The 22,804-nt window shown below is 48.0% G+C and overlaps 1 protein-coding gene across 1 annotated transcript in view; it reads right to left on the bottom strand.

The window, feature by feature from the left end:
- Positions 1-15,928: 15,928 nt before the first annotated feature.
- LOC144479715 (zinc finger protein 367-like) overlaps positions 15,929-22,804 on the bottom strand; it is a 25,942-nt gene continuing 19,066 nt past the window's right edge. Inside the window, exons 4-5 of the mRNA XM_078198745.1 lie at positions 22,412-22,553; positions 15,929-16,178 (exon numbers count right to left, since the gene is read on the bottom strand). Coding sequence (XP_078054871.1) covers positions 15,929-16,178; positions 22,412-22,553 — 392 coding nt within the window. The remainder of the gene's footprint in view (positions 16,179-22,411; positions 22,554-22,804) is intronic.

The following is a 22,804-nucleotide window of genomic DNA, read 5'->3' as shown; positions in this document are numbered from 1 at the left end:
GAGGGATTGAATATTTGTGGAAGAGGTAGCAATCAAGCCAGCTGCTTTGTCCTGGATGGGGTCAAGCTTTTTGAGTGTTGTTGGAGCTGCACCCATCCAGGCAAGTGGAGAGTATTATCACATTCCTGATGTTTGCCTTGTAGATGTTGGACGGACTTTGGGGAGTCAGGAGGTGAGTTATTCGCTGCAGGACTCCTAGCCTCTGACCTGCTTTGGTAGCCACAGCATTTATATAGTTAGTTCAACTCAGTTTCTGGCCAATAGTAACCCCCGGGATTTTGATAGTAGGGGCATTCGGCGATGCTAACTGAATGTCAAGGAGTGATGGTTTATTCTGTCTTGTTGGAAATGGCCATTGCCTGGCACTTGTGAGGCACAAATGTTACTTGCCACTTGTCAGCCTCGGCCTAGATATTGTTCAGGTCTTGCTGCATTTGGACACGGACTGCTTCAGTATCTGAGGAGTCGCAGTGATGCTAAATATTGTGCAGTCACCTGCAAACATCCCCACTTCTGACCTTATGATGGAGGGAAGGTCATTGATGAAGCTTTTATTGGTGGAGGGATTGAGCTTCGGAGCCATGAGGTCATGTTGCAGCTGTACAAAACTCTGGTGCGGCCGCACTTGGAGTATTGCGTACAGTTCTGGTCGCCGCATTATAGGAAGGGTGTGGAAGCGTTGGAAAGGGTGCAGAGGAGATTTACCGGGATGTTGCCTGGTATGGTGGGAAGGTCTTATGAGGAAAGGCTGAGTGACTTGAGGCTGTTTTTGTTAGAGAGAAGAAGGTTGAGAGGTGACTTAATAGAGGCATACAAGATGATCAGAGGATTAGATAGGGTGGACAGTGAGAGCCTTTTTCCTTGGATGGTGATGGCTAGCACGAGGGGACACAGCTTTAAATTGAGGGGTGGTAGATATAGGACAGATGTCAGAGGTAGGTTCTTTACTCAGAGAGTAGTAAGGGCATGGAATGCCCTGCCTGCAGCAGTAGTGGACTCGCCAACATTAAGGGCATTTAAAGGGTCATTGGATAAACATATGGATGCTATTGGAATAGTGTAGATTAGATGGGCTTTAGATTGGTTTCACAGGTCGGTGCAGCATCGAGGGCCGAAGGGCCAGTACTGCGCTGTAGTGTTCTATGTTCTACGTTCTATGTTCTCTCAGCTCCCTTCACTATCAAACTCTCATCATGGCATCATGTATTCAAACAGCTACTATCTTTACAGATCTCACATCCATTACTGAGGGATACATATCAACATTCCTTCTCTCACAGAGACTTACACATCACCATCATCCCATCTGTTACGTAACTCACCCTCCATCCTCTGGCCATTCTGGGGAGGGTTCAGCACACACAGGGGAACGTGCCCACCAACCTTTGCTCCATCCCCTCTGATCAAATGCCCTTCATACAGGCCAAGCTGGCACAACATGCAGGAGCGAGCCCAGACTGGGAGAGGGACAGCAGAGACGATCACCCTCACTGAATCTGAGGAGGCTGCAGACAAGCTTGCTGAGAAGGACAGGGGTCACACCTGAGCAGAAAGGGAACTGGGCCTTTCCCAGCAATCTAGGGTGGCACGGGGGCACAGTGGACCCTGACAAGGCTGCTCGAGAAACTCACAAACAAGAGGGTCAAAAGTGATATCACATTGTTTCCTGTAAGGGGATACACACAGGGTCCAGAATGTGAAGTGGGGGCTTGTCAGTGTGACGCTTAGGGATGGATTTGATGAAGTGATGTAGTGGAGATCTGTACTAAGTTTTTTTTAAGTTTATCTATTAGTGTCACAAGCAGGCTTACATTAAGACTGGGCGGCACGGTGGCCCAGTGGTTAGCACTGCTGCCTCACAGCACCAGGGTCCTGGGTTTGATTCCTGGCTTGGGTCACGGTCTTTGTGGAGTTTGCACGTTCTCCCCGCGTCTGCGTGTGTTTCCTTCGGGTGCTCCGGTTTCCTCCCACAGTCCAAAGATGTGCAGGTTAGGTGGATTGGCCAAGCTAAATTGCCCCTTAGTGTTAGGGGGACTAGCTGGAGTAAATGCATGGGGTTATGGGAATAGGGCCTGGGTGGGATTGTGGTCGGTGCAGACTCGATGGGCCGAATAGCCTCCTCCTGCACTGTAGGATTCTATGATAACACTGCAATGAGGTTATTGTAAAAATCCCCTTAATGCCACACTCCGGCACTCTGTTCAGATACACTGAGGGAGAATTTAGCATGGCCAATACACCTAACCAGCACAGCTTTCGGACTCTGGGCGGAAACTGGAGCACCCAGAGGAAATCCGAAGTCCAAAGATGTGCGGGTTTGGTTGATTGGCCATGCTAAATTGCCCCTTATATATCAGGAGGACTAGCTAGGGTAAATGGGGATCGGGCCTGGGAGGAATTGTGGTCAGTGCAGACACGATGGACCGAATGGCCTCCTTCTGCACTGTAGGGATTCTATGAAATCCACACAGAGAGGGGGAGAACATACAGACTCCACACAGACAGTGACCCAAGTCGGGAATCGAACCCGGGTCCCTGGTGCTGTGAGGCAGCAGTGCTAACCCACTGTGCCACCGTGCCGCCCCCACGGATGAGCGCCAAATTCTTCATCCTCACTTGCAGTGGCTGCAGGGTCTGAACATTCGGAAAATTCCGGACAGGATTGGAAGGCCTGATGAGATTCGGATGGGCAGCTGTTTTAATGAGAGGTTATGAGATGCTAATTGCGTTCACGCCACCCAGCAGCGGGAAAACTGACCCAAAATTAACCTGCCTTTGGGAGAATTTCAAACTGTTTTTACCCCGACGGGATTCCGACTTTTTGGTTCCCACTGGATCGTCCGCTCCTGCCCGCCATCAACCCCACCGCGGGCAGAATGGGAGAATTCCACCCAGGGTTTCCATTTGTGGACAAGACCAGAACTAATCCACAATTATCAGTAATAAATCCAATAGGGAATTCTTGAAAAAGGCCTTTGGAATATGGAACTCACTATTGCAAGGACTGGTTAAGATGCCTAGAAAAGATATATTTATGGGGGAGCTAGATTAACCCATGAGATTGGCCATGGTAATTGCCCCTTAGTGTTCCAAGATGTGTCGGTTAGATGGATTAGCCATGGGAAATGTGTGGGGCTACGGGGATACTGCGGGGGAGAGGACCTGGGCAAGATACTCTGTCAGAGAGTTGGTGCAAGACTTCATGGGCTAAATGCCCTCTTCTGCACAGTAGGGATTCTATGATTCCATGAAAGAGAAAGAAATGGAAGGGTACATTGAAGAGGTTGGATGAAGGAGGGTCAATGGGAGGAGACTTTTGTGGCTTGAAGCAGTTGGGTAAATGACGCGATTCTCTGCTGCAAGTTGTTTGTAAAGGACACCGTGCTTCGCTCTGCTGCTGATTACTGGCAAAGCCTCATTACAAAATATTAAGGAACTGTACACTGCTTCTTCCTATTTAATTGCAAAACCTCAGCGCTGAAGCCTGGGCAGATAGAGGAATCCAGGCAACGTACATCAAATCCTCAGCTGGTTTTAAATTGCGCTTGTGAAGTGCACCACACACCACCTCGGATAGCTTGCACACCCAGTTTCACCCTGAGTGTTAGGGTATAGCTCTCAGTGTTACAGTTTGCCAACCTAACTGAAGTGCGGGAAGCAGATTCAATAGTAACTTTCCAAAGGGAAGTATTGAAGAGCAGGAAGAGGGGCCATTCAGTTGAGGGGAGCCGCTGCGCATGTGGGAAAGATTGTCCCAAAAAGAAAAAGAACAAAAGCATTCGAGAGAGGAATATTTTCGTTATTTCATTAAGCTTGTCCAAGGTGGAATGTCAAGATAGGACCCAGAGACGATAAGCTCTGTCAGTACCACAGAGCCTAAAAATAGTCTGCTCTGTAAACCACAGCAACCCACAGGAAGAGACAGTTAGGGTGGGGCAGTTGTAATGTCGTTCATGCAAATACTTCTAAACTCTGTGACAATCATTATTTAAATAATTATATTGAGTTAGCAAGCTATGTTGGGCATGTCTCCATGATCCTGCACCCTACCTCACTCAAACACACACATGTTGAAAGAAAGACAGTGCTGCATTTTCCCAGCACTGTGATGGTGGGCTCGGGGAGGGGCGGGGGGGGGGGGAGCACTGTGATGGTGGGCTCGGGGAGGTGGGGGGGCAGTGTGGTGGGGGTGTGGGGGGTGTGGGGGGGTGGGGGGAATATGGGAGAGCCGAAGGCTACATTCCCCAAAGCAAGGGGGCCGCAGGCTTGGCAGGTTGACCTCCCCTGGCCCCGAAAATCCATGATGTGGAGATGCCGGCGTTGGACTGGGGTAAACACAGTAAGAAGTTTAACAACACCAGGTTAAAGTCCAACAGGTTTATTTGGCTACCAAATAAACCTGTTGGACTTTAACCTGGTGTTGTTAAACTTCTTACCCCAAAAATCCAACCAGAGGGATTTCCCTCCAATTCAAGTGGCCTACTGCGTTTCTCCCTCTCTGAGGTATTAGTTTAGTTTTATGCCTCTGAGGCCCATTCTATGTTGAGGTGCCCTCAAGATCTCCGACCTGCCTCAGCAGTGCCTGCCTCTCCCGGCGGGACTGCTAAGGCTTTGGATTTGCCAGTCCTGTGATTGGGAATGCCGCTGAGCTGCCGACAAGTGAAGGCTCAGGATCCTGAAGCCCAGGAGAAAATTCTGTCCAAATACTTGCATTATATACAGACATTAGGAGCAGGAGTAGGCCATTCAGCCCATCGAGCCCGTACTGCCATTTGCTAAGATCATGATCTGACTGTGCTCTCAACTCTCCATTTCTGCCCCCCCCCTCCCCCGATACCCTTTGACTCCCTTGTCAATCAATCACGAATCTATCTGACTCAACCTTAGAAGTATTCAATAGAGGGAATGCGGCGAAGATTTACCAGACTGATTCCTGGGATGGCGGGACTGATGTGTGAGGAGAGATTGAGTGGGTTAGGATTGTATTCGCTGGAGTTCGGAAGAATGAGGGGGGGGTTCTTGTAGAAACCTAGAAAATTCTAACAGGATCAGACAGGGTAGATGGGGTGTTCAGAACCAGTGGTCATAGTCTAAGGATACAGGGTAGACCGTTTAGGGATGAGATGAAGAGATGTTTCTTCACCTGGAGAGTGGTAAGTCTATGGAATTCGCTAACGCAGAAAGCAGTTGAGGCCAAAACATTGTATGTTTGCAAGAAGGAGTTAGATATAGCACTTAGGGTGAAAGGGATCAAAGGATATGGGGGGAAGGTTACTGAGTTGGATGACCAGCCATGAGCAGCTTCAAAGGGCCGAATGGGCTACTCCTGATCCTATTTCCCGTGTTTCTATGTTTCAGCTGCTTTCTTTGGAAGAGAGTTCCACAGACTAATGACAGTCAGAAAAAAAACTCATCTTCACTTTAAATGGGACCACCTGGGGAGTCACAGAGCCTGTCGCAGACAATGAAGTTCTTATATAAAGTTGCAGGCATGTGAAGCAATGTGTGCAAATGTGTGCAGAGAGTCATATTAATGTAAGAAGAAACTAAAATTTATTTAATACCTTATCGTGTCCTCAAGACATCCAAAAGAAACGCTTAACAGCCGACAGCTTGCACTTGATGTGTAGTCATTATGTTGGAGACCTAGGAAATGGGGGTGGCACGGTGGCACAGTGGTTAGCACTGCTGCCTCACAGCGCCAGGGACCTGAGTTCGATTCCTGGCTTGGGTCACTGTCTGTGCGGAGTCTGCACGTTCTCCCTGTGTCTGCATGGGTTTCCGCCGGGTGCTCTGGTTTCCTCTCACAGACCGAAAGACGTGCTGGTTAGGTGCATTGGCCATGCTAAATTCTCCCTCAGTGTACCCGAACAGGTGCCGGAGTGTGGCGACTAGGGGAATTTTGATTTGATTTATTATTGTCACATGTATTAACATACAGTGAAAAGTATTGTTTCTTGCGCGCTATACCGGCAAAGCATACCGTTCATAGAGAAGGAAAGGAGAGAGTGCAGAATGTAGTGTTACTGTCATAGCTAGGGTGTAGAGAAAGATCATTCTTTGGAGTAAATGGAGTAAGTCCATTCAAAAGTCTAATGGCAGCAGGGAAGAAGCAGTCCTTTTCACAGTAACTTCATTGCAGTGTCAATGTAAGCCTACTTGGTGACTGATAAATAAACTTTAACTTTATACTCTAGCTTCTTTCCTATCCAAAATCCCACTAATTTTAATTTCAATAGTAATCCTGCTCGGTACGAGAGAGGTTCAGACATTTGGTGTTTGTGCTTAGCTGAGGAGCTAATGGTGCGAAGCTACCATCTGTGGCATTATGACTGAACCCCTCTAAGTTGGAATCCTGCCTAAACGTTAGTTGCCGGTCACATACTAAGGGGGACCTAAAGAAGCACCCTCAGAGGGTAACAGCTTGGGGTCAGAGTGCATTGTTGCATCTTCCATTTTCAAGGATATATTTCCTTGCCAATAACGTCCCTCACTGGGAGTATCTGGGGCGGTGTCACAGTGGTTAGCACTGCTGCCTCACAGGTTCAATTCCCAGCTTGGGTCACTGTCTGTGTGGAGTCTGCACGTTCTCCCCGTGTCTGCGTGGGTTTCCTCCGGGTGCTCTGATCTCCTCCCACAGTGCTGGTTAGGTGCATTGGCCATGCTAAATTCTCCCTCAGTGCACCCAAACAGGCGCTGGAGTGCGGCAACTAGGGGATTTTCACAGTAAATGTAAATCTAGTTGTGACTAATAAATAAACTTTTATCGGAATCACTCGCTCCCTTCCGTCCCTGGAAGCGACAGTGGTAATCAGTATTCGCTGACTATAGGCCCTCTCTAAGTTGTCCCTGATGAATTTGGGTATGTCATCCAAGTGTCTGGATCGTGGGGTCCCGCCAAGGTGGAGAGGCAGCGAGCGTGATTATCAGTTGATTGCAGACACAAGCTTTCCATTTCCAGTTAACTGATAGCCAGACTTTACTTAACAGACTTAACATCAACTTGTCGCAAACACCCCTGACCAGCAGTTATCTCCGTTACCAGGCCCCTGAGCTCAGCTACAGCTAATGTACGCACTGGGATGATGTCATTATCTTTTAAGGATTTCTATCCTGTGTTTTCCAATTTTTAAAAATTATTTCTCAGGATGTAGCTGACTAGGCCGGCATTTATTGCCGATCCCTATTCATAGAATCCCTACCTTGCAGAAGAGGCCATTTGGCCCATCGGGTCTGCACCGACTCTCTGACAGAGTTTCTTATCTAGGCCCTCCCCTTCACTCTATCACCACACACGTCTCATGGCTAATCCATCTAACCTAAGGGGCAATTTAGCATGCTCAATCAGCCTAACCCACACACACATCTTTGGAGTGTGGGAGGAAACCCACGCAAATACAGAGAGAAAGTGCAAACACCACTCAGACAGACACCCAAGTCTGGAGTTGAACCCGAGTCCCTGGCGCTGCGAGGCAGCAATGCTAAACACTGTGCCACCATGATGGTCAAACTTAAGGAATAGTTTTGAGAGGATGGGAGAGAAGGTGCACCCATTTGCAGCTGGGACAGTTCAAAGTGGACCCAGAGATAAGAATATTGGTGAAAGAATAGGGGCTGGTGAGAATGTTTTTAAGTAAAGCAAGTTGATGTGGCCGGCACTGTGGATTGTGACAACAGATTCAAAGCAACTTTCAAAAGGCAGGTGGATAAACACCTGTAACATTGCAAGGCTCTGGAGAAAGAGTTGTGGGGCTTTTTCGAAGAGCGTGCCCAGGGACGGTGGGTCAAATGCTACCCCCACACTGTGCCTTGGGATTCTATTCCATGGTAAGTGCAGCCAGGTAGGTGATAGTGAAGCATGGACACTCTTAAGCTGCAGAGTCAGGTTCTCCAGTGCAAAGTGGACGGGAATGCACCTTGAGTCCACCTGGAATCAAGGTGTGATGTTAAAAATGTACCTGCATCATTGAAACCCTTTTGAGAATCAAACAAAAGTTAAACAAAGCCAGGATTTTGTTATTAAATTTATTCTGCATTTATTAAGTGGTTCATATTCAGTGCAATAATACAGTCTCTTTGACACAATCAGTCTTTCATTTACTGAATTATGTTCAGCTCAAATAGCTTCAGTGTTCGAAGGTTAGAATTCAATACAGAACATTAATGCTTTCAAAGTTTCTCCTCACAATGGGGTGGCACGGTGGCACAGTGGTTAGCGCTGCTGCCTGACAGCGCCAGGGACCCTGGTTCGATTCCCAGCTTGGGTCACTGTCTGTGTGGAGTCTGCGTGCGTTCTCCCCGTGTCTGCGTGGGTTTCCTCTGGGTGCTCTAGTTTCCTCTCATAGTCTGAAAGACGTGCTGGTTAGGTGAATTGGCCATGCTAAATTCTTCCTCAGTGTACCCAAACAGGTGCCGGAGTGTGGTGACTAGGGGATTTTCACAATAACTTCATTGCAGTGTTAATGTAAGCCTACTTGTGACAATAATACTTCAACTTTTATTTCAAATCTGTCGGCTCTGTGTTGTGTTTGGGCTCTCACCTCCAGTGTCCTGGAATTTGGCAGCACGTTCCAAACCTGTAAACCTTTACCTGCTAAAACAGAGTCAGCAGCAGTAGGGGAGCACTGTCATCTCCAAGTTCCCCTCACACACCTTCCTGACTTGAAATTACAGCTGGAATTCTCCATTCCTTCCGCCGACTCGATCTTCCAACCCTCCTGAAGTTGACCCCCCCCCCCCTCCCCCCTGCGACAGTGGCACGGGCAAGGAAGGTAAATCATCTTTGACTTTGGTGGGATTGGGAGAAGGAGGCCGATGACAAGCTGCCTCCACTACGGCAACCCCACTGTGAAGGGTCTATGTTGCGGGTTGTGGGAGGGTGCAAAGCCTTATTGACTGGGACTGGGGTTGCATGACTTCAGTTCATAGAATCATAGAAACTCTACAGTGCAGAAAGAGGCCATTTGGCCCATCAAGTCTGCACCGACCACAATCCCACCCAGGCCCTACCCCCACATCCCTACATATTTTACCCACTAATCCCTCAAACCTACACATCTCAGGACTCTAAAGGGCAATTTTTAGCATGGCCAATCAACCTAACCCGCACATCTTTGGACTGTGGGAGGAAACCGAGCACCCGGAGGAAACCTACACAGACACGAGGAGAATGTGCAAACTCCACACAGACAGTGACCCAAGCCGGGAATCAAACCCAGGTTCCTGGAGCTGTGAAGCAGCAGTGCTAACGACTGTGCTACCGTGCCGCCCAGTTGTGTGAAGAGACTGGATTTCTCCTCAGAGCAGAGAAAGTTGAGGAGATTTGATAAGAGGTATTCAAATTTATGGAATAGTTTTGATAGGATCGGGGAGAAAGTGCACCCACTTGCAGCAGGGACAGCACAATGTGGCCTGTTCCTTGACTGAAACTGTGTGAAAATTCTGGATCTCACTACCTAACAGCACTGTGGGATCATCAACACCACATACAACAACAAAGAACAAAGAACAGTACAGCACAGGAAACAGGCCCTTCGACCCTCCAAGCCTGTGCCGCTCCTTGGTCCAACTAGACCAATCGTTTGTATCCCTCCATTCCCAGGCTGCTCATGTGACTATCCAGGTAAGTCTTAAACGATGTCAGCGTGCCCGCCTCCACCACCCTACTTGGCAGCGCATTCCAGGCCCCCACCACCCTCTGTGTAAAAAACGTCCCTCTGATGTCTGAGTTATACTTCGCCCCTCTCAGCTTGAGCCCGTGACCCCTCGTGATCGTCACCTCCGACCTGGGAAAAAGCTTCCCACTGTTCACCCTATCTATACCCTTCATAATCTTGTATACCTCTATTAGATCTCCCCTCATTCTCCGTCTTTCCAAGGAGAACAACCCCAGTCTACCCAATCTCTCCTCATAGCTAAGACCCTCCATACCAGGCAACATCCTGGTAAACCTTCTCTGCACTCTCTCCAATGCCTCCACGTCCTTCTGGTAGTGCGGCGACCAGAACTGGACGCAGTACTCCAAATGCGGCCTAACCAGCGTTCTATACAGCTGCATCATCAGACTCCAGCTTTTATACTCTATACCCCGTCCTATAAAGGCAAGCATACCATATGCCTTCTTCACCACCTTCTCCACCTGTGTTGCCACCTTCAAGGATTTGTGGACTTGCACACCTAGGTCCCTCTGTGTTTCTATACTCCTGATGACTCTGCCATTTATTGTATAACTCCTCCCGACATTATTTCTTCCAAAATGCATCACTTCGCATTTATCCGGATTAAATTCCATCTGCCACCTCTCCGCCCAATTTTCCAGCCTATCTATATCCTGCTGTATTGCCCGACAATGCTCTTCGCTATCCGCAATTCCAGCCATCTTCGTGTCATCCGCAAACTTGCTGATTACACCAGTTACACCTTCTTCCAAATCATTTATATATATCACAAATAGCAGAGGTCCCAGTACAGAGCCCTGCGGAACACCACTGGTCACAGACCTCCAGCCAGAAAAAGACCCTTCGACCACTACCCTCTGTCTCCTATGGCCAAGCCATGGACTGCAATGGTTCAAGAAGGTGGCAGCACGTAACTGCCTCACAATGCCAGGGACCCAGCTTCAATTCTCACCTCAGGTGTTTGTCTGTGCGGAGTCTGCACATTCTCCCCGTGTCTGAGTGGGTTTCCTCTGGGTGCTCCGGTTTCCTCCCACAGTCTGAAGATGTGCGGTTTAGGTTGATTGGCCGTGCTAAATTGCCCCTTAGCGTCCCAAGATGTGTAGGTTAGGGGAATTAGTGGGGGAAATACATGGGGTCTACGATTCTAAGTTTAAGTTTATTTATTAGTGTCATAAGTAGGCTTCCATTAACACTGCAATGAAGTTACTGAGAAAATCCCCTAGTCCCCACACTCCGGCGCCTGTTCGGGGACACTGAGGGAGAATTTAGCATGGCCAATGCACCCTAACCAGCACGTCTTTCGGACTGTGGGAGGAAACCTGAGCGCCAGGAGGAAACCCACTCAAAGACGGGGAGAATGTACAGACTGCGCGCTGACAGTAACTCAAGCCGCAAATCGAACTGGCGCTGTGAGACAGCAGTGCTAACCATCATGCCAACGTGCCGTCCTAATCACCACCTTCTGTAGGGCAATTAGGGATGGCCAGTAAACATTGTCTTGCCAGCCAGTGACACCCACATCCCATGAATGAATCAGAGGGAAGTAGTCTGGTGTCAGCTCCTTTGATTCCTAATTTAAAACAATCTTTAAACCCCCTCAAAAAATGTAAGGAGTTTAACTTCGATAGGTCAGTACATGGGCTCATCTCCCCAGTAATGACAATTTACATATACCTTAAAGAGTTTCTGGATAAATTTGTAGATGATGCCCCATCCCGCTGAGTAACAGACGTGTTGTACACGGAATCAGCAGGACCAGCAGCCTTCAGTTTTACTGAACTGCCGTACCATCTTTCCTTCTCTAGACACACCAGGGCTTAAAACCCTGGTTCCGATTCTCATTACCACGTCCCAAGGAAAGATTCTTTTCACCTTTAACACACACCACACTGCAGTCAAAATGATAGAGTGGCTGACTGTTTACTGCCAGTCAGTCAGCATTTTAACACCAATGTTTCTGCACAGTGGATCAGAGAAGAGGATACCCATTATATTCACTTCCTCCCTCCCCCACCAACTCCCTCCACAATTAAGCTCAATCCCAGACCCAAACACTTGGGTCTCTATCCCAGCTCACAATCAGAAGTGGTTTTGACCTAGAGTACAAATTTATAACTTAAATAGCCGCTACCTTTCCATGAAGTGTGACTTACAGTGTGAGTCACAAAGCGGGAGCTATGGTAGGCAGGGGGCGCATAAAATCGCCAACAAGCCCAGCCCTGCGCTAAACTATTCCAAATGAGACCAAGCCTTGGAGGGAGTGCTCCAATCAGCTTGGATCATGTAGATCAAGCCCAAGACAGGAAGTGGGATGCCTGGCTCGTCAGCTTGGATCTGGAATGTCCCACTTGCTGAGACTTTGAATTGGACTTTGTTTGGATTGAATTGGGTATAAACAAGAAAATCTATTCCTGACCTTGTTACAATTGATATCTTTTGTTGGTTTCCTTTATTAGAGCTATTGCTGTTCTACAAATAAAAAATCAGCTCTGGGGCACAAATATGAACAAAATATGAACAAAGGGTCAGTTACGAGGGGACACAAGTTCAAAGTGAGGGTGGAGGTTTAGGGGGAATTTGAGAAAAATCTTTTTTACCCAGAGGGTGGTGACGGTCTGGGATGCGCTGCCTGGGAGGGTGGTGGAGGCGGGGTGCCTTGCATCCTTTAAAAAGTACCTTGGATGAGTACTTGACACGCCATAACATTCAAGGCCATTGGCCAAGTGCTGGCAAGTGGGATTAGGTGGACAGGTCAGGGCCTTTCATGCATCAGTGTAGATTCGATGGGCCAAATGGCCTCTTCTGCACTGTCGTATTCTGTGATTCAGTGATTCTCTGTGAGGTTCATGGGAAGTATATCAAGGAATCTCGTCTCCTGATCAATCAGTTTTCCCCTCAGCCACTAATCCGTGCCCCTCTGTTCTCCTTCCCCCGCTCTGTATTCTACCTTCCACATTCACTTCTCCACCTCCTCTCCTCCATCCATATCCTGCCCCCCCCCCCCCCCAACTTGTCTCTTCTTCCTTCTGTTCCCCTTCCAAACCCATTTTTCCCTGCCCAAACTTCTCCTCTGCTCCTTTCTTGATTTGATTTATTATTGTCACATGTATTGGGATACAATGAAAAGTATTGTTTCTTGCGTGCTATACAAAGTATACCATTCATAGAGTACATAGTGGATAAGGAAAGGAGAGTGTGTAGAATATAGTGTTACAATCATAGCTAGGGTGTAGAGAAAGATCAGCTTAGAATGTAGCCCAATCCATCACGCAAACCCAGCCTCCCATCCATTGACTCTGTCTACACTTCCCGCTGCCTCGGCAAAGCAGCCAGCATAATTAAGGACCCCACGCACCCCGGACATTCTCTCTTCCACCTTCTTCTGCGGGTAAAAGATACAAAAGCCTGAGGTCACGTACCAACCGACTCAAGAACAGCTTCTTTCCTGCTGCTATCAGACCTTTGAATGGACCTGCATGCACTAAGTTGATCTTTCTCTACACCCTAGCTATGACTGTAACACTACATCCTGCACTCTCTCCTTTCCTTCTCTATGAACGGTATGTTTTGTCTGTTTAGAGCGCAAGAAACAACACTTTTCACTGTATGTTAATACATGCGACAATAATAAATCAAATCAAATCAAATTTAATGCGAGGTGGGTCCATTCAGAATGTTCATGAGTCGGTCGGCACGTGTCCTCAGACTTTTGTATCTTTTCCCTGACGGAAGAAGGTGTAAGAGAGTATTTCTTACACCTCATCCTCCCTTCACACATCCATCCCCTTTTCTGCCAAGTCACTGTCTTATTCTCCTTCCCCGTCCCCGTCCTCTCCCCTCTGACCCTTCGACTGCACCCATCAGAGGAAACCACTGATACCAAAACCCTCCTTATTTTAATCAAAGGTTCAGAATACGCCAACAGCAGGGTACAAATGTTTGGGCATTTGAAGGGCCGAAAGAGAGAGACTGTGATGGGCTTTGCAACTTTCACCTGCTCTGGGAGTTAATCGTAACTCTCATCTCTCAATTTTCTATCTTTATTACCCTCCAGGGTCTTCAACTGGGAGAGAACCTTCCAGCTGAGCAGTGGAGTGGGGGCTAAGATTAAAAAGTTTTCAAGTTTATTTATTAGTGTCACAAGTAGGCTTACATTAACACTGCAATGAAGTTACTGTGAAAATCCCCTAGCCGACACACTCCGGTGCCTGTTCGGGTACACTGAGGGAGAATTTAGCACGGCCAATCCACCTAACCAGCACGTCTTTCAGACTGTGGGAGGAAAGCAGAGCACCCAGAGGAAACCCATGCAGACACGGGGAGAACGTGCAGACTCCGCACCACCCTGCTTTACCTTTCTATAATTTAAACTGATTTTGTAACTTTTCAATCTGCTTTAATCCTCACCTCCAGATGCCACCCTCAACACACATTCTGTCCCATCCCTGTAGCCTCCTCCAAAACCATAACATAGAAGCTGATCCATTAACTAACACTTCACGCCCTGCGCAAAGGAGAAAGCTTGAACATTATATTATTTTTTGGCCCAGATGCACTTGCTCAGCACAATAATGTAGAACTAACAGCGGTTAAATGAAGAGGAAAATGTTTGTGATTAACATAGAATATAGATTAACATAGGGTGGTTATCACTGCTGCCTCACAGCACCAGGGACCCGGGTTTGATCCCCGGCTTGGGTCACTGTCTGTGTGGAGTTTGCACGTTCTCCCCGTGTCTGCGTGGGTTTCCTCCGGGTGCTCCGGTTTCCTCCCACAGTCCAAAGATGTGCAGGTTAGGTGGATTGGCCATGCTAAATTGCCCCTTAGTGTCAGAGGGATTAACTTGGGTCAATGCATGGGGTTATGGGGATAGGGCCTGGGTGGGATTGTGGTTGGTGCAGACTCGATGGGCTGAATGGTACTGTAGGGATTCTATGATAGAATTAGAACGGTGATAAACAAGAGAGCTGGCAAGTGCTGCAGTTTCTATGTGAATCAGTAGCTGGCAGCGCTCTCTGACAGGTTGTCAGAGGGGAATCTAACAATGTTGAGAGAATGGTCGCACATTTCCCTGCTGATTGCTCCCTCTGCTGTTTTAACTGCCATTACACAGTTTAATTTCAGCAAGTTAGTGCCTTGACCCTTCACTGAAATGGCAGCCCAGACAGTGAAAACACTGAGGCCCTGAAGGAGTCCTCCTTTCCTCAGTGGATAGCACTCCTCTGGTTCGAGTCAGAAGGGTTGCCCCACCCCAGCACACAATCCAGGCTGACACTCCAGGGCAGTACTGGAGGAAGTGCTACGCTGTCAGAGGCGCAATCTTTCAGATGAGATGCTAAAAATGAGTCGCTATCTGCCCTTTCAGTTGGACATGAAAGAAGAACAGCACGGTGGCACAGTGGGTCAGCACTGCTGCCTCACTGCAGCAGGGACCCAGGTTTGATTCTGGCCTTGGGTCACTGTCTGTGTGGAGTTTGCACGTTCTCCCCGTGCCTGCGTGGGCTTCCTCCGGGTGCTCCGGTTTCCTCCCACAATCCAAAGATGTGTGGGTTAGGTTGATTGGCCATGCTAAATTGCCCCTTAGTGTCAGGGGGATTGGCAGGGTAAATACGTGGGGTTATGGGAATAGGGCCTGGGTGGGATTATAGTTGATGCAGGCCCAATGGGCCGAATGGCCTCCTTCTGCACAATAGGGATTCAATGATTCTACCCCAGGAGTTCAGTACAGTGGAAGGGGATCTAGAGGACCAATAGGAATGTAGATAATGTAGACTTTTTAAAGTTGTCTATGTAAAAATAACAAAGCAACTGAGATAAGATTTTTCAATATTTGGAAGTAATGGAGCCTTTGTTAAAACACCATTAAACAAAATGGCCGGTATTTTACAACCTCATTCGGACGAGGCTCATAAAAGCCCGCCCGAGGCCAGCAGAGAATTCCGCTCTGCGAGCTTCGCCCACCCCTATTCCGGAGCATTCCGTGGTAAGATTCCGGCCAGTGAGCAACCAGAGGGACACGCAACTTTCACCAGAGCCAAATGAGAATCTTCACTCCTGTTGCACAACAGCACCACCTGGGACCGGATCCCAGAACCCCCAGGGCCTCAGTCAGTCAGTGAGAGACATTGGGATGGCCAATAGGCAGGAGTGTTCCGGGGGACCATAAAAAACAGCACACACTGGACTCGTTTGTCATTTCCCATCCCACCCCGCCATGTTTTTGGGGTGGGAGAAAGTGGGGGAAAGGCTATTCAGGAGGGTGGAGCTGAGGAGAGGTTTGCCAATTGGATCAGTGCCAGGGCCCCGTGCCACCGCTCCTTCTGTTCCTGAAGGTGCTTCCCAGAGCAGCCGTGCTCCCTCTCCTCCTCCTCCTCCTCCTCCTCCTCCTCCTCGTCCTCCGGGTGGCGGCTACTTCTCGGGTTTTTCTGCTCCTGGCCAGGTTTCTGAGTGGACGCCTCTCCCCTGGCTGGGGTCAGACGCTGCTCTTGGCTCTGCCAGTACCTGAGATGAATTACATGGTTAAGAATCTCGAGCAATAGTAAATCCAGTGCTGGGTTTTAAATCATCACTGTCCCCTCCACAGTCCTCTATTCATAGAAATTATAGCAAGCCTACGGTGCATAAGCAGGCCATTCAGCCCATCGAGTCTGCACCGACTCTCCAACTCTCTGGAAGAGCATCTTACCCTGGCCCACCAGCCCACCCTATCCCCGTAACCCCACATATTTACCCCCCTGATTGCCCCTAACCTCCATATCTTAGGACACTAAGGGGCAATTTAGCATGGGCAATCCACCCAACAATTGAGTGTGTAATTTTATTGGACAGTATCCCAGTGCAGTATCTAGCTGAATTCCCACTAACACCGCAATTTTCATTTATACAAAGAGCAAAGGACAGTACAACACAGGAACAGGCCCTTTCGGCCCTCCATGCCTGTTCCAATCACGTTGTCCTATCTAGACCAACCACTTATATCCCTCTATTCCACTTGTTCATATGTCTATCAAGATAAGTCTTAAATGTGGCTAACGTAACTGCCTCAACCACCTCATTTGGCAGTGCGTTCCAGGCCCCACCACCCTCTGTGTAAAAAACTTCCCCCGCACATCTCCACTGAACCTTTCCCCCCTTACCTTGAACCCCCTTGTAATTGCCATTTCTGCCCTGGGAAAAATGCTTCAACTCTTCACCCTATCTATACCTCTCAGAATTTTATAAACTTCTATCAGGTCGCCCCTCAGCCTCTGTCTTTCCAGGGAGAACAATCCCAGTTTATTCAATCTCTCCTCATAGCTAGTACCCTCCATACCAGGCAACATCCTGGTAAACCCTTTCGGTACTCTCTCCAAAGCCTCCACGTCCTTCGGGTAGTGTGGTGAGCGGAATTGGACACAATATTCCAAATGTGGCCTAACCAATGTTTTATACAACTGTAACATAATTTGCCAACTTTTATACTTGATGCCCCGTCCGATGAAGGCAAGCGTGCCATCTGCTTTCTTCACCACCTCTTCCACCTGTGCTGCCACTTTAAGGATCTGTGGACCTGTACTCCCAGATCTCTCTGTGTGTCTATGCTTCAGATGGTTCTGCCATTTATTTTATAGCTCCTACCTGAATTGGAACTACCAAAATGCCATCACCTCGCATTTGTCTGGATTAAATTCCATCTGCCATTTCTCCGCCCAATTTTCCAGCCTATCGATATCCTGCTGTATTCTCTGACAATATAGTACCTTTGATGAAGAACAGCAACCCAGAGAAGCCTCATAAGGAAAGCAGAGGCCAATGCGAAGGGAGGACGTGGAAGCTTCCGGAAATATCCAGAAGATTGGTCAAAGAGGTAGATTTTAAGGAAGGACGTAAAGAGGAAGGGAGGGAAGTCGGGATAAATAAATTCAGTGAAGTAGCCTCCGGAAAACCTCTTACCCAGGGAGTGGTTAGAATGTGGAACTCGCTACCGCAGACAACAGTTATGATGAATACCACTGATTCATTCAAGAGGAAGCTGGATAAACACATGAGAGAAAAAAGGGAAGAGAAGGCCGTGTTGGTGGAATTTGATGAGGAGAGGGTGAAAAGAGCCTCCTGCTAAGTAGAAATACCAACATAGACCAGTTGGGCTGAATGGCATCTTTCTGTGCAGTGAGATGCTCCATACTGTAGGATTCGATCCCAGAAATGGGGTCTGCCGCAGGTCAGGAATCTCTAAGCTTCGGCACCTCCCTAGGAGCACTGTGAGAGACCCAACACCACATAGAACATAGAACATAGAACATAGAACATTACAGCGCAGAACAGGCCCTTCGGCCCACGATGTTGCACCGACCAGTTAAAAAAAAAAACTGTGACCCTCCAACCTAAACCAATTTCTTTTCGTCCATGAACCTATCTACGGATCTCTTAAACGCCCCCAAACTAGGCGCATTTACTACTGATGCTGGCAGGGCATTCCAATCCCTCACCACCCTCTGGGTAAAGAACCTACCCCTGACATCGGTTCTATAACTACCCCCCCTCAATTTAAAGCCATGCCCCCTCGTGCTGGATTTCTCCATCAGAGGAAAAAGGCTATCACTATCCACCCTATCTAAACCTCTAATCATCTTATATGTTTCAATAAGATCCCCTCTTAGCCGCCGCCTTTCCAGCGAAAACAATCCCAAATCCCTCAGCCTCTCCTCATAGGATCTCCCCTCCATACCAGGCAACATCCTGGTAAACCTCCTCTGCACCCTCTCCAAAGCCTCCACATCCTTCCTGTAATGTGGGGACCAGAACTGCACACAGTACTCCAAGTGCGGCCGCACCAGAGTTGTGTACAGTTGCAACATAACGCTACGACTCCTAAATTCAATCCCCCTACCAATAAACGCCAAGACACCATATGCCTTCTTAACAACCTTATCTACTTGATTCCCAACTTTCAGGGATCTATGCACACATACACCTAGATCCCTCTGCTCCTCCACACTATTCAAAGTCCTCCCGTTAGCCCTATACTCAACACATCTGTTATTCCTACCAAAGTGAATTACCTCACACTTCTCCGCATTAAACTCCATCCGCCACCTCTCGGCCCAACTTTGCAACCTGTCTAAGTCTTCCTGCAAACTACGACACCCTTCCTCACTGTCTACCACACCACCGACTTTGGTGTCATCAGCAAATTTGCTAATCCACCCAACTATACCCTCATCCAGATCATTAATAAATATTACAAACAGCAGTGGCCCCAAAACAGATCCCTGAGGTACACCACTTGTAACCGCACTCCATGATGAATATTTACTATCAACCACCACCCTCTGTTTCCTATCCGCTAGCCAATTCCTGATCCAATTTCCTAGATCACCCCCAATCCCATACATCTGCATTTTCTGCAGAAGCCTACCATGGTGAACCTTATCAAACGCCTTACTAAAATCCATATATACCACGTCCACTGCCTTGCCCCCATCCACCTCCTTGGTCACTTTCTCAAAAAACTCAATAAGGTTAGTAAGGCACGACCTACCTGCCACAAAACCATGCTGACTATCACCTATCAATTCATTACTCTCCAAATAACTATAAATCCTATCCCTTATAATTTTTTCCAACATCTTGCCGACAACAGAAGTGAGACTCACCGGTCTATAATTCCCGGGGAAGTCTCTGTTCCCCTTCTTAAACAATGGGACAACATTCGCTAACCTCCAATCTTCTGGTACTATACCAGAGGCCAACGACGACCTGAAGATCAGAGCCAGAGGCTCTGCAATCACTTCTCTTGCCTCCCAGAGAATCCTTGGATAAATCCCATCCGGACCAGGGGATTTATCTATTTTCAGACCCTCCAGAATATCCTGCACATCCTCCTTATCAACTGTAATACTGTCTATTCTACTCCCTTGCAACCCAGTGTCCTCCTCAGCTATATTCATGTCCCCTTGCGTGAACACCGAAGAGAAATATTGGTTCAATGCTTCACCAATCTCCTCCGGTTCCACACATAACTTCCCTCTGCCATCTATAACTGGCCCTAAACTTGCCCTAACCAACCTTCTGTTCTTGACATACCTATAGAACGCCTTAGGATTCTCTTTAACCCTATCCGCCAAAGTCTTCTCATGTCCCCTTTTAGCCCTTCTAAGCTCGCTCTTCAACTCCCTCTTAGCCAATCTAAAGCTTTCTAGTGCACTACCCGAGTGCTCACGTCTCATCCGAACATAAGCCTCCTTTTTCTTTTTAACCAACAAAGAAACTTTTTTGGTGCACCACGGTTCCCTAGCCCTACCAATTCCTCCTTGCCTGACAGGGACATACCTATCACAGATTCGCAGTAGCTGCTCCTTGAAAAAACTCCACATGTCGGACGTTCCCAGTCCCTGTAATCTCCTAGTCCAACCTATGTTTCCTAATTCTCTCCTAATAGCCTCATAATTACCCTTCCCCCAGCTAAAACCACTGGCCCGAGGTTCATGCCTATCCCTTTCCATCACTAAGGTGAACGTAACCGAATTGTGGTCACTATCACCAAAATGCAGAGGTTCAAGATAGTGACTCACTGCCACCTTCTCAAGGGCAATTAGGGATGGACAGTACACTCTGGGACCAGCCAGCAACACGCACATCCCCCGAAAGAATAAATTACAAAACATCTCTGGGATGACTTTGCTTACCTTGATATTGATGATATAGAGTCATAGAGGTTTACAGCATGGAAACAGGCCCTTCAGCCCAACTTGTCCATGCCGTCCTTTTTTTTTGTTAATAGAATAGAACATAGAACAGCACAGCACAGAACAGGCCCTTCGGCCCATGATGTTGTGCCGAGCTTTATCTGAAACCAAGATCAAGCTATCCCACTCCCTATCATCCTGGTGTGCTCCATGTGCCTACCCAATAACCGCTTAATGTTCCTAAAGTGTCTGACTCCACTATCACTGCAGGCAGTCCATTCCACAGCCCAACCGCTCTCTGCGTAAAGAACCTACCTCGGACATCCTTCCTATATCTCCCACCATGAACCCTATAGTTATGCCCCCTTGTAATAGCTAGTTAATGTTAATGATCTTGGAACAAAACAATTTTAACACGACCCCATATATTCTGGGTACTGGGCGGGGTGTTTATTTTCTTCATTCTTTTGGGTGGCACAGTGGTTACCAGTGTCAGGGTCCCAGGTTCAATTCCGGCCTAGGGTGACTGTCTGTGTGAAGTCTGCATGTTCTCCCCATGTCTGTGTGGGTTTCCTCCGGGTGCTTTGGTTTCCTCCCATGGTCCAAAGATGTGCAGGTAAGGTGGATTGGCTGTGCTAAATTGCCCCTTAGTGTCAGGGGGATTAGCAGGGTAAATACATGGGGTTACCGGGATAGGACCTGGGTGGGATTGTTGTCGGTGCAGGCTCGATGGGCTGAATGGCCTCCTTCTGCACTGTAGGGATTCTATATCAGCGTCACTGGTAAGACCAGCATTTGTTGCCCATCCCTAATTGTCCATGAACTGGGTGTCTTGCTGGGCCATTTCAGAGGGCAGCTAAGAGTCAACTACATTGCTGTGGCTCTGGAGTCTCATGTAGGCCAGACCAGGTAAGGACGACAGATTTCCTTCCCTGAAGGACATTAGTGAACCAGATGGTATTTTAAAACAGTCCATGTCATGGAAACTATCCTGAGACTAGCTTTATATATCCCCGATTTATTAATTGAATTTAGATTCCACCAGCTGATGGGGTGGGATTTGAACCCATCCTCCCCCAAAGCATCAGCCTGGGCCTCTGGTTACTAGGCCAATGATGTTACCACTATGCCACTGCCTCCCCTACAGGTTTAATAATGCCACCTAAGTTCTCTGGGCCTGATCCCTATCCCATGAATCTGTCCCAAAAGGAACCGGGTCTGCTTATGGGCGGGACTGTCACAGCACTGACCCCATCACGATTCAGTAGCCTGTGAACCCTCACAACCTGAACCCACAAATGAGGTTGCGCATGGACACAGACAGACAGAAAAATACTTAAACTCCATATTATGGAGCAAGTTCAGCCACAGTCAACTACATCCCAATGGAGAACCACCCAACAGCAACCTTCATGTATATAGCACCCTAACTGCAGAAGTACCTTCACCGCATGGACTGCAGGGGCTCCAGAAGACAACTTATCACCAATTTCTTGAGAGTGATCAGTTGATGGACAATAAATGCCAATCTTCATAGAATCATAGAATCCCTACAGTGCAGAAGGAGGCCATTCGGCACCGACCACTATCCCACCCAGGCCCTATCCCCACAACCCTTTGCATTTACCATACCTAATCCCCCTGACATTAAGGGGCAATTTAGCATGGACAATCCACCTAACCCGCACATCTTTGGACTGTGGGAGGAAACCAGAGCACCCAGAGGAAACCCATGCAGACATGGGGAGAACATGCAGACACCGCACAGACAGTGACCCAAGCTGGGAATAGAACCTGAGACCCTGGCACTGTGAGGCAGTAGTGCTAACCACCATGCCACATCCCGTGAAACAAACAAAACAGTGTTTGCAATGTGGTTATAGGACAATAAGAAGTCTCACAACACCAGGTTAAAGTCCAACAGGTTTACTTGGAACACAAGCTTGTGCTACCGAATAAACCTGTTGGATTTTAACCTGGTGCTGTGAGACTTCTTACTGTGTTCACCCCAGTCCAATGCCGGCATCTCCATGCTATAGGATAAGACAGGTGAATTCAGTGACTCACCTTGCGAACCACTCCACCACCACCTTATCTTCTTCAGCCATTGTGACCTTGCCCTGGTCTGTCACAGCCTCATGCCGCCTCAGCCTGGCATACGGGTGTTTTGGGCAGTGCCTATTGGCGTGAGTAAATTTGCTGGAACAACCTGGAGAGAATTAAAATAAAATTCCAACATTACTTTACTAACACGCAGGTCCTTAATCTGATTAAGATCCAACACCACACAGAATCACATAGGCTCAACCAGGTTGCATCATTTATTCAAACTGTGACGTGCTAGAGTAAAACGGCGCAACATTTGATAAAAACTAGGATCATTTTGTTGCCTCCTCCCGGGGGGCAGGTTCAGCCATGGTCAACTGCACCGCAGCAGTGAATCTTACAAAAAATACAATC

This window comes from Mustelus asterias, chromosome 26, assembly GCF_964213995.1.
Source record: "Mustelus asterias chromosome 26, sMusAst1.hap1.1, whole genome shotgun sequence".
Classification (NCBI taxonomy): Eukaryota; Metazoa; Chordata; class Chondrichthyes; order Carcharhiniformes; family Triakidae; genus Mustelus; species Mustelus asterias.
This window is presented reverse-complemented; position numbering and strand designations above follow the sequence as displayed.